The sequence below is a fragment of the Apus apus genome, chromosome 17, assembly GCF_020740795.1.
Source record: "Apus apus isolate bApuApu2 chromosome 17, bApuApu2.pri.cur, whole genome shotgun sequence".
In the NCBI taxonomy this organism is placed as follows: Eukaryota; Metazoa; Chordata; class Aves; order Apodiformes; family Apodidae; genus Apus; species Apus apus.
The window spans coordinates 3,402,247-3,414,365 of record NC_067298.1 but is presented as its reverse complement, the minus strand read 5'-3'; the positions used below and the strand labels follow the sequence as shown (position 1 = coordinate 3,414,365).

At 43.6% G+C, this 12,119-nt stretch overlaps 1 protein-coding gene across 4 annotated transcripts in view; it reads left to right on the top strand.

Annotated features, from left to right (window-relative positions):
• Positions 1–12,119, top strand: part of GAS7 (growth arrest specific 7) — a 92,843-nt gene that overhangs the window by 65,798 nt on the left and 14,926 nt on the right. For all 4 annotated transcript variants that reach the window (XM_051634684.1, XM_051634683.1, XM_051634682.1 and 1 more), the window contains 3 exons: positions 4,284–4,358; positions 7,590–7,668; positions 11,466–11,594. In XM_051634684.1, the coding sequence (XP_051490644.1) occupies positions 4,284–4,358; positions 7,590–7,668; positions 11,466–11,594 (283 nt within the window). The remainder of the gene's footprint in view (positions 1–4,283; positions 4,359–7,589; positions 7,669–11,465; positions 11,595–12,119) is intronic.

Below are 12,119 nucleotides of genomic sequence, written 5' to 3'. Positions count from 1 at the left end.
TGCCAGAAAATGCCAGAATGCTATTAATGGTCTGTTGCTCTGCTGATATGGGAAGAGCAGTGAGCACCAAGCAAACAGGTGATGGATGTTCAGTTCAGCCATGTACAGGAGATGATGTGACATCATTACTCACAAGCACTGTCACTGTAATTTGAAATCACTTGTCGCGCATCCAAACCAGTGTAAATCATTTTGAGGATGACTCTCAAAACTTGAGAACAGCCCATAGGAAAGAAGCTGTGTTTACTCTGAGGAGGAAGGCAGAGCATGCTGATGGATGTCCTCTCCTGGAGGCAAGCTGAAGAAGCTGCTGTTCTCTGTTGTTGACTCTGTGTGTGTGCTTGCTGCTGAGTTGGTGGGACGCAGGGTGGCTGTGCTGATCAACAGTGGTGGAAGTGATGAACAGGGCACCAAACAGGCACCTGTGTTGGTGTTTGGGGGACAGTTTGATTGGGCAGAACTTGCAGAAAGTTGCTTTCATTTGTGGTTTGTTTTCTTTCTTGCTCTTGTCTTTTTTTTTAGTATTAGGGATGTGGCAGCAGTGAAGAAATGCAAAGGACAGGGAATGAAGATGGCATCTGTGTGTGGTTCCTAATGCCTTTAATTTAAGACAATCTGAGAGACAGTTGCCTCGATGATCCATGGAAAAGTGTGACTAGAGGCAGAAGAAAGGACCAGCTGGCAAAGGAAGAATAAAATAGAGAAATAGTCTTGCTAAGCTAGAAGATGAGAAGACACCCAGAATTTTGATAACTGGCCTGGGAAAAGAGGATGAAAGCTTCTCCAAATAAAGTAATATATAATGACATTTGACAGGAACAAAAGGAAGCAGCTTTCAAGAGGGAGGGAAGGTTGGCATGAAATAAGAGAGCAAGAAAGGAGCAGCTCTGACACTGGGAAGGGGCATGTTCATGTCCTCAGCAGAGGAAGAAGTAGGCAAATTATAGAAGAAAAGACAGAAAAGATCCACTTTGTACTGGAAGCCAAAGAGGTTTGGAATTGAGTGTGAGAGGATCTAGAGGAGAGTTATAGAAGGATGAATTTATTTATTTATTTATTTTCCTGTTTGGAACAAGTGATTCAGGATTGCTCTGTGTGGAAAAAGAGGGCAGTGTTTTGCTGCAGAGGTTACTCAAGGAATAATGTCCTAAGGGAGGTGGTGGACTCCCCTAAACTGGATGGTTTTCAGCCTCAGCTTGACCCAGAATGTTGGGCCATCTCATTTAAACTATATTATTAACTAGAAAGGGTGGAGCAAATGATCCTTGAGGCCCCTTCCAACCTGACTTTCTATGATTCTATGAAATGAGAGCTCAGGCCATCAGGGGAACCTTTACATTCCCAGCTAAGAGGGAAGAAATATTGATAAGGTTTTCTTCATGTCCATCAGGTGGCTTGGGGAATGCAAGATCACATTTACCTAGGGATTTTCATGTTCAGAAAAATTCTCTCCATCTGTACAACCAGCCTTCTGGGTGTGAGGTTCAGGCAGCTGATAAAAATAGCTTTAAATTGGAAGCTGGGAAGAGACACGATAACCAGATTTCTTCATCAAATAAACTAACTGAAATTTAGTTTATCAAGTAGATGCTTTTATGAGAGCTACTTGTGAACAGCACTCTTAGACTGAGCAATTATGTGTTCATTCAGTTCTTGTTGACAAAGGTAGAGATTTAATACAGACTTTGAATTTTAATAAGAGAAACCTCAAGAAAGAGGGGGAAATAATTAGTAAATTGAACTGAAAGATCAAGAATGTGGGTGTAAAAGTAGGGAAGAATTACTTGAAGTAAGAAGGGAAAACATGGTCCAGCATTTGCATTCAAGTGAGCACTCCAAAAAAGCCAAGAAAATCTGCAGACTGCCCTGAATAGCATCAGTCTCTCCAAGTATAAGGAGTAGTGTTTTTATTAGCAGAAGAGCACTGTCTTAGGCTTTTGGCCACTCACTTTTTTTATTGAGCTGAGCTATGCTTAGAAAATGTAAATGATTCTTCAGCTTCATGAAAAGAAACACAAACAGGAGACTGGCTCTAGAGGGTCTGTCTAGCCCACTGGTTTTCATCTGGCCGTGTCTGTACTGAGTGTGTAAGAGGAAAAGAGCACCTCCCAGCTTCCAACAACCAGAAGTTTGAGGGTTTCCAGAGCCAGAGTGTTTGCCTTAGATTTGCCATGTTCAGCAGATACTTTTAAACATCTTCCACTATTTGTCTGATCCTTTTGAGTATTTTGATATTTTTGACTGCTGCAACAGTTTGTGGCTGACTTCTGCAATTTATGCACTGCAGGAAAAGTAATTGTGTTTCTGTTGTCTGCTTATTTCATTGTTGCCTCCTAATCTGGAGAAATACTGTAAAAAGACTCAGTCTCTGTCTTCAGGCAGTGACAGTTGTGTTAGTTGTCTGTCAGATCCCCTCTATTACCTTTTTTTCATATTCCCTGTGTTGTCTTAACCTATTTAGTTTCTTCCTGCATGGTAGTCACATCAGATCATCTTTGCCTCCCCTTGTACCTCTCTCTTTTGCCTTCTTCCATTATAACATCATGTGACTGAAACTATTTGAGTGTGGGCACACAAAGTACTTTAAAAAGAAACAAACTGAGAGAGCAGCATCCAAAGAGCAACTAGAACTCAAGACAGTATAGGTCAAAAATGCACTTCTCATCTGCAATGCTTCTGACTAAACAGGAAGGTTTTACACAAGTTAGTGGAAACAAGAAACTTAAGGCTTTTTAGCTGTGGAGCTGGAGTAACTGTGAAACAGCTGTGGGGGTTTCTGGACATGGGCTCACAAGGCTCAGGAGTCCCTGTGTACTGGTGTGTTGGTGTTTCACAGTCACCACCACCCAGAGTTTGCAGGGTGTTTCTATCAGTTGGGGCCAGAAGGCATTTTTTTTTTCCCTTTTTGAGGTGTATCTTCATCTTGTTTTTTTAGCTTTGTTAGAGGTGTTAAAGGTGTTTTGGCCACAGATGATGACAGGGCACCAAGCTGGGGTGGAAAATTTATGTCTTGTAGTTGGAGCTCTTAAGGAATAAGCAGTTTACCTTTTTATTGCTATTTTGTATTGTTATTCCTCCTTGCCAAGGCAGTCTGCCCTGTTAGCAGTGACATCCACCTGCAGTACAGGTAACATTTGGAATTCCAGAGCCTGGGCCAAGGCTGGGACTGGTGAGCAGAACTTCCACTGATGCCAGTGGCTTTGCATTTAGAGTGCCATGCATGGGACAGGCACTGATGGCAGCAGACACCTTCTATCTTCTCATGAGAGGGAAATGCATTTCAAACCAGGTTTTTCCCCTACTTGTACACAGCACAGAATCAGGAGTTGCTCCACCTGGTGCCACTTAGCTCTGCTGGAGATGCTCTGTAGAGGAAGCTGGTTTGAAGACCACTGAATAGCCAGCTGTTTGCCCTTGTGGGGATCTTCTGTGCCTTGCAAATGTTTCACTAGGAGAAGAACTCAGGAGAGCTGGAGATGGGTTTCAGGTGTGATGCACATCACCTCTGAACCAGCAGCTGCTCCCTCCCTCCCTGCTGTGCACTCAGCATTTACCCTTGTCCCCTCGCTGAGCAGCTACACCTGTTCTCCCTGCAGCCCATGGTGGTTCTGTGCCAACAAGGTCCCTCTTCTGCACCCCCACCACTGGAAGGCTCAGATCCTGGTCCTGCTCTGGTGCTGCCAGGTGAATGGAGACAAGAACCAGGCAGTGGGTGGGATAGGTGAGGGGCAGGGGCTGCACCACCTTGTGTCCATCACAGAAGCTCCTGCCACATCTTCCTCAGGTGTGGTGTCTGTAGTAGGGGGCAGGAAGCATTTGGTGTCTCTAGGGACATGCAGCCCAGCTCCCCAAACCTCAGTTGGATTTCTCCTGTTATCACTGTGTTCCTTCATCTTTGCTTCAAGGATTTCCAGCCTCACGTTTCGCAGCAGACTGAAACATGTGCTTCTGAAGTGAGCCCAGTTTTGCAGACAGTCCATGTTGCACAGCAGAAACACTTTGTCCTTGTTATTTGCTCTCCAGAAACTGTAGCTTTTCCTTCTAATTTTATCACACATGCTGTCCTGCATAATCCCTGCTCTTGCCATTGCATTTTTAGCATATGGAGGGGAGAGATGGATTCTGAAACTGGTGCTGCCAAGCCCTGGAGACAGAAAGGAAAATTCCTGTGGCAAGATCTGTTAAAATGCAGAGAATTTCTTTAAATTATGTGTGTGGGCTTCTGCCTTAAAGCTTACTTACTGCTGTCTTTTTATTTTCTCTGTGTGTGTGTGTGAGTGTAGGATAAAGATTGAGGAGGAATATGCTAAGAACCTGTCCAAGCTGTCTCAGAATTCCTTGGCTGCTCAGGAAGAAGGGTAAGTGTGTCTTTGTGACTTCTGCAGAAGACAGGAATTTTAACATAACAGGCATTCCTCCCACACAGGTACATGTATTTTTCCTGAGCTCTCCCATTGAGGAGAAGTTTATTCATCTTGGCATCCTGGGCATGTTGGGGAAGATAGAATTGGTTTGGAATGTTTTTCTTTTGGAGATGTTAATGGTAAATTTTTAGGAATATCTGTATGAAATCTTGCATTTCCAATAATGTGGTTGTGCTGTCCTTGTTCTAGCCAGCACTAGTTCCTTTAGGGATGAGCATGTATAAGTACTAAATTACTTTGAATATGGAATAATACATGGAATATATATATACAGCTGATAGTGGGTCCATAAAGTCAGGCCAGTTGAATTGGAGCAGCACAGATAGGGGGAGATAGAAGTTTCTTCTCATCTTGGGCCTGACCCTTCATGAAAAACAGCAGGTTGTCCCTTATTTACGTCGTGTTCACTTTGGAAGTTATGAAGGAGCTCTTAAGCAATGCACTTCAGACTAGACTGTAATTCTTCAGTAATAACGAAAAGACACCACTCCTGAAGCATCAGAAGTTTTTAACTTGATCTGTTTCAACATAAACCCTCTAAGCACTGCAATCCAAGGTGGGAATTGCCTGCCCTCACCCTAGTTCTGGCACACTGTGTTGTGTCTGCTGACAGTGAAGCTCCAGGAGGTGTTTGCTCAGCTTCCAGTAGGCAAGGACAGAAATGGCAAGAGACTGAACTAGGCTGTTACTTCTCCAAGCACCTGCATTGACAATGGTTTCTGTTCTTCTTTCCCCTTTAGGCATGGGTGTTAACCTGCTCCTAGCAAAGCTAAAACCACTTTCTACCACATCCTCCTCCCACTTTCTCCTACCCCCAGTAGGAGAAGGGGGGATGCTTGAAAAAATGAAGGGGAAGGAAACTAGGGGAGAGTAGATGAAAAGAGAGGGAATGAGGATCAAAGCATAAAAACATGTCAAAGGAACTGAAGGGGACACGGAGTGGAGTGCAGGGAGCTAGGAACACTGCCCAGTGGCACTGCCTGGAGAGGTGTCAAGATAAGGGAATAGAAGGTGCTGTGGTGGTCACATTGCCTAGGTCCAAGAAGAGGCTAGTGAGAAGATCCTGGTTAATAGTGAGACCCCAGAAAGGGAATAATTCCATTTAAAGATGTGAGGAGGAGCGGCAAACAGGAGACTCTGAAGGAACCAAAAAGGGGGAATGCAGCATAGCACACTCAAACATTCTCAAGGGTCTTCCTCTCATTTCTGAAAAGGTGTGAGTTGGGCAATCTCATGAACTGCTCTGAACACACCAGTTACCACTGCAGGTTTCATATCCCTCAGAGTGTTTTCCAGCTTTGCTCTCCAGAAGTCTATGAAATTAACACAATGTATGAGCTGTACCTCTAGGGTCCTCTGATGGTAAGAAAACCCACCATCAAATATGTAAGTGGGACATGAGGGTGATGAGATGGGACCAGTTTGTGGTATTGGGATGGTTCTCTCCAAGTTTCTGTGAATACAGTGCTGCTGCATGTACACAGGGGATGCAGTCTGTGGTCATCTCAGTCACTGTGTTTGGATAAGAGATGCTGAAGATGCTCAGCAGGCTCAAATATCTTCTTTACTTAAATAGGTCAGATGATATAGTACCAGTGAGAACTGGACAGTGGGAGGAGACCTCAGGATGGGACTAGGGAAGGAGAAGAACTGGGAGCACTTATGCAGGTGATAAAGAGTCTCAGGTTGTTTATCTGCGATGAACACGCTTGAGGACTCAACTCATTGGAGCAATGTCAGAGATTACAGGTCGTTATTTTGAAATTGCAGCTGAAAGGTAATTTTTCAGGCTACCAGGAAGGGACAAATATGACTATCTTTGAAAAGGAGGTGGGAGAGAGAAGGAGCCAGGAAATTGTAGATCAGTGAGCTTTATATAACCTGTGCAAAGTGGTAGAATAAACCCATCAAGCTTTCTAGAAGCACTCGGCGGAAAACAAAGATGATGAGCAATTATTGTGGATGCATAACAGAACAAACAATGTCAAACCAACCAGAATCCCTCTGGTGATGGCATAACAGAAGTCAGCATCATAGCTCTTGATTTAGTACAGCTTTTTGCAATGGGAGATTCTTGTAGGCAGGCAAGAGAAGTGTGGCCTAAATGAAGCCTGAGGTGCAAAGCTAGGTAAGAAATCATACCCACTGCTTACAGAAAGGAAAGCACAGAAAGCAGCCATGGAGTGAGATCCTGTCATGTTTGTCTTCAGTCCAGATTTTTTTTCAATGCTTTTATTATTAATTTTTAGAATAAATGATGGGTTTACTGTGATCACAGATGAGACGAAGCTAGGAGGGGTGGTGTGTGCAATTTGGAGACAAGATTGCAATTCATAATTACTTCGTTAAACGAAGTAAGTGAACTGAAAAAATTAAGATGCCTTGCAATGAGGACAAAGTAGCAGGTTTTATACTTTCACAGGATGTGAAAGATACACTTACATAAGAGTTTGTGGGAGAAGGATCTGGCTGGAGTGAATCACAAGCTTATTCATCAACAACTTCAGGCTGTTGTCTAAAAAAGCAGTCATCCTGAGATATGTAGAAGAAAGAGTGGCTGACATGAAATAATCTGTTATCAGTTCAGCAACTGGAAGGCCTCTGCTGGAAGATGGTGTAGTTTTGGTTATGACACGTTAAGAGGAATCTAGGCTTTTGGAGAGAGTCTGGAGGATTGTACCTGAACTGCCAGTGTCTAGAAAATATGTCTGAAGGGAAAAGAAAGTGGAGAAAAGGCTTGGTAATTTTCAAATACTGAAAGACTTCTCCAAGTAGAATAATCTGTTCACTAAAAGCAGGATGTAAAGTAGAAGAGACAGTGGGAAAACTGCATTGGTGAAAATTTAGTTTAAAGATTAGAAAGGAGAAGCTTTCTTATGGGTAAGGATAAGATACTGAAGTATCTTGCTTCTGGAAACTGGCATCTCTGTAACTGGAGCTCGTTATGAACAGGATTTATAAAGATCTGCTGCATACGATGCCAATATAATTCTGCTTTGGTCACAGAGATAATTTATCTTAGATTTCTGCTGTCAGTTTTCTGTGACTTTGCTGAGCAGGATAAGGTACAGAGCACTGTACCCCATCTGTTTGACACTGCCTGACATCTCTGGGGGGACGTGCAGAAGACAGAGCATTGATTGCTGTCGCTCTGTGTTCTTTCAGCACACTAGGAGAGGCTTGGGCTCAACTAAAGAAGAGTCTAGCTGATGAAGCAGAGGTTCATCTCAAATTTTCTTCTAAGGTAAAGAGTTCTTCCTTTTGCAAAGATTTTTGCCCTGTCATTGATGTGGAGCTTCCTTCAGTGCTTGTTAGTGTGGAAAATACACACGTATGTGGTACGAATTTAGAAGGTGAACAGACGTGTGGAAACTCCGTCCATTCTTCCTGCCAAAATCACAGTTTGTTAATCTACTAGATGATTAAGGTAAAACAAGTCTAGCCTTCATTTTTCACAAAAAAGATGGAAAACTGATTCTAGATGTTATTCACCTAGGGCTCTGAGTTCCAGCCTGTTCAAGTAAATTTAGGTAGAGCTCATACAGATTACTGCTCTAGAGGAAGAAATAAAAAATAACATTTGACTTCCCAACAAGAATCTACCAAATCTGTGTGGAAAGAAGGGAACCAGGACTCTGACTTCTTCAGATCATTAGCCTTTCTGAAAAGTGCACTGGGAACTTACTTCATGTTATTTTTGGATCTTCTCTGAAGTGGTGCCCAAGGTGATTTCTTGTACAAATTATAGTAGTTATCTGGTTCTTCCCACACATGTGACACTCCTGTGTCCTGTTACATTGTGGTAGCCCCTGTGGGTGATCAAGTTCAATACAGTGGCAGATACCTCAGCACAACAGCCATGTTCTGGAGGAAAATTATAGCTCTGCACTGTTTGTGAGTGATTATGCAGAGGTTACTCAGGCAACCAGCTGCTGCCTTGGTAACCTGCTGCTCTGCTTCGAACTTCTACTTCAGGGCTGTAATTATTTAAATACTTTTTGCTCCCCATTGTCCTCTCATATTGTTTTCCAAGAGGAAGAAATGCACCCTGGAGTGTTGTGTGCTTCTAGGCAGGCAATGTATAGGGGCTCTTGCATTATTTTACTTTTCTTTAAACCCTGCACTGAAGTTCCACAGCATCCTCTGAACTCTCCCCACTGTTCCCATACCTGCTTTGGGAGTTCCTAGTTCCAGCATTCTTTTCTCAACAGGGTATGATTCTGAATATATTGATTATTGCAATTACTTTCAGAGACCTTATTCTTACATGCAGTGATTATATTTCTTGTTGATAGTTGAACCAAGCCAGCCAGTGCTGGCACAAAGGAGTCACTACAGTGCAGAGCACCCCAAGAACATTCAGACATAAACACCATGAAGTGGTTGGACAACTTCTGTGACAGTCCTTCGTGGCACTGTTATATTGGGGGTCATGAACAGATCAGAGAAGGTGACAGCACTCTTGTGGCACTCAGAACATAAAGTATTATGACACTGCTAATGCCTGTGCAGACTGGCATGGCAGCTGTGGATTCATGCACAGGATGGGTCCTTCAAGAAGGCCATCGTGCCACTGAGCTCTTCTCCAGCTGTCTTATTAGCCCTCACTAAGCTCTAGGAGTTGAGTTCTGCTGGAAGATGCACACATGTTGTACTAGTTGAAGCCATGGTGGGTTGGCCTGGATATGATGGTGTGTTACCAGCCATTCTGGAAATGGTGCTGATAGAGCAAAGGGAAAAATAGAAATCAGAGGAATTTTTGAAGTATGTTTTCTGATAACTCAGCTGTGTAGTTTCTGCAGCATCTAACTACCCTGTGCCTGTCTTTCTGCCTAAGTCTCTACCATACTGGTACAGAGATGCAGGGTCTCTGTCTTATACCTGATAACTTCTTTTAGCAAACTGACTGAGATTTCCAGTCCTTTGTCACATCTCACCCAGTGATGGGTCTGAATACACTGGTGATTTGAATCTCTCCATCTTAGGAAAGTAGTTTGTTTTTTCCATCAGTTGCATGCATTTGAAAGTTTTGTAGCAAGAACACGAAGCACAAAGGAAAAGGAATAAATCTGGACAACTATAATGCAGCATTTAAAAGCCTGGGTCATTCATACATGAGTCTATAGCTTATGGTACCTCTTGCAAGATGGAAGTTCAAGCAGGATAATGATGCTAGAGGAAGGATGACTGCCTTCACTGAGAAGTCTGCCTCTTTGATTCCCAGAGCACAGAGCTGGACAGAGCAGTTGCCTTGTTTTCATTTTGAGCCTCCTGGTGATGCATTTCCCATCTCTATGAGGATCTCAGGATTTCCCATCCCGTTATAAACTATGGGAAATAAATAACTTTCTGTTAGGCAAGAGGAACTAACTACCAGTGAAAACCAGCTTTCCTGTTTGGTGTGGCCCTGGCCCTGCTGATTTTTATAAGGTTTTCAGAGCAGTACCTGCTTATGTCAGGTGAGTCAGGTTGCCACTTCTTCCACTGAGGATGATTGACTCATGCTGGGCTTTTTACCCAGGTTAGTCCATGTATTTATGGAGCAAGCAGTCTGAATGGCACACAGACAATTTAGCTACTTCAAACTCAGCTGGACACAGGTCTCTATCCATTTTGATCTGTTGCCCCTGGAATTCACTGAAGCCATCCTGAACTTCTGTCTGTTACAGTTTCTGTTCTGTTGAGCATTGACAATGCTCCTGGCACAGCTATCAGTTTTTACTTCTGTTCTCAAGAGAGCTTGTGTAACCATGGAGTTGTGAACAGGTCCTTATTAGCTTGTGTGAGGCCATCCTGATGACACTGTCATAAAAATATTGTCCACTATTTTCCAGTGCTCCTCTGCCCCAGTCAGAGCACCTGATTACCATCTACAGTGGTTCAAGTCAGCTACATCTTTGTCTAGCAGAATCTTGAATATCTCTATGGACAGAGATTTCATGATCTCTGTGGTCAACCTGTTCCAGTGCTCAGCTGTCATTCAATTGGCTGTTGAGACATTGCCTGGCCCTACAAAGAGGAATTTGGCTCTGTTACCCTTGCATCTGACCTTCAGCTAGCTGCAGGCCATATTAGATCACCATGGTGCCAGTCTTCATCTGCCTAAACAAGATCTGCTTTAGCTTGTTTAACCTCTCCAGGATGTGTGCTGTAGGGCCTTGACTCTTTGTAGCCTCTCCCCATTAAAAGGCTGTACTGAGCTTAGTGAAGTTTCCTTCTCCATTAAAATAGCACTGGAGAAAGGCCAGAAGTACTTGCTTTCAAGGACTATTTGATACTGCTCCACTCTGGGCCATGTTAGGTGATTGTGGACCCCACTCGCCTGCATTGATGGAGTGCAGCATCCCCTCAGGATGGGAAATAGACAAGAAGTATTTGTTGCTTCTGGGGAGGTGAAATGTCTGTATTATTCCTTCAGAGCACGTTTCCTAGATGTCAAAACTATGTATCAGGAGGTCAAAGAATAGTATTATAAGAACTCTGATAAGAGTTGGGTATTACTGGCTGCCAAGTCAGTTGGAAGAGATAAACACGTGCAGTCTTGATGGATCTCTCCTGAGTTCATTTCAGTGGTTTCTTGCCACTCCTTAAAGAGTTTCAACTAAACATTCACATTTCTCTTTAGGCTCAGTGTAAGGTTTCCCTTATACTTGACAGAAGTTGCAGTCAGGGTTAGCAGCTTTAGTTTATGCACTTTGGGCTTTTTTAAGCAAGTTGAGTCAGTTAGGCCAGAATCGGAGTGCCTCAAGTAGTGCTCTGGGTATTTCCTGAAGTGTGATCTTAATGTGCAAGAAGAGAGAGATGATTTAACAGGGAGAGAGGAGGACAAGTTCTGTCCTTTTGCTTCCTTCAGTAAATATTCCCTTAACAGAGCTGTCCTGTGAAGAGCTGAATTTGGCAGCAGCATCTCTCAGAGATCTCTTGGGGAAGAGACTTGTTGTGTGTGTTATTTCCTCTCTGTCCTGAGCTCTGCTCAGCAGAAGAGCCAGGGATTACTGCCTGGGTCCTCATTGCCACTTCTTCCTTTGTTTTCATTACCAGCTTCAGAGTGAGGTAGAGAAACCCCTACTCAACTTCAGAGAGAACTTCAAGAAAGACATGAAGAAGTGTGACCACCACATCGCTGACCTACGGAAGCATTTGGCCAGTCGCTACGCAGCAGTTGAGAAGGTGGGATCAGAGAACAATCTGGAGAGTTTGTAAGACATTGCTGTTTTGGACAGAAAAGCAGCTGCCCTGTGAAAGTTTCTGTTCTGCCACAAAGGACCATAAAGGTTTTTCCTGAGTGCTTTCTGTTGTTAGTTTTGTTTTACTGGGTCCCAGATGTTTGCTGCTTAGCTGAGATTGAGGAAGCTGGGGGTACAGGCAGGGCTAACACTGCTCAATTGGCTTTTGGGACAGTGTATTTCTAATGCATTTGATGAAAATGCTTCTTGCTCATGTGCATCTGGAAGTCACATCTGTTGCCCTCAAAATTTCATTAAGCCTTGCCTTAGTAGAGCAGCAGGGTCCTGTTAAAGGCATACCTGGCTCTGCATCCTCTCGTGCATTGGCCGACAGCAGCTGGGCAAGGTCACAGTCATGGCCCCTCTCCCTGTTGCCATTTGCTGCACCTCCCAGCAAACATCCTCACCTGAAAAAACTCAAAGAGCAGCAGCATCACTCTAGTCCAGTACGTAGCTCAGGTTGTGACTG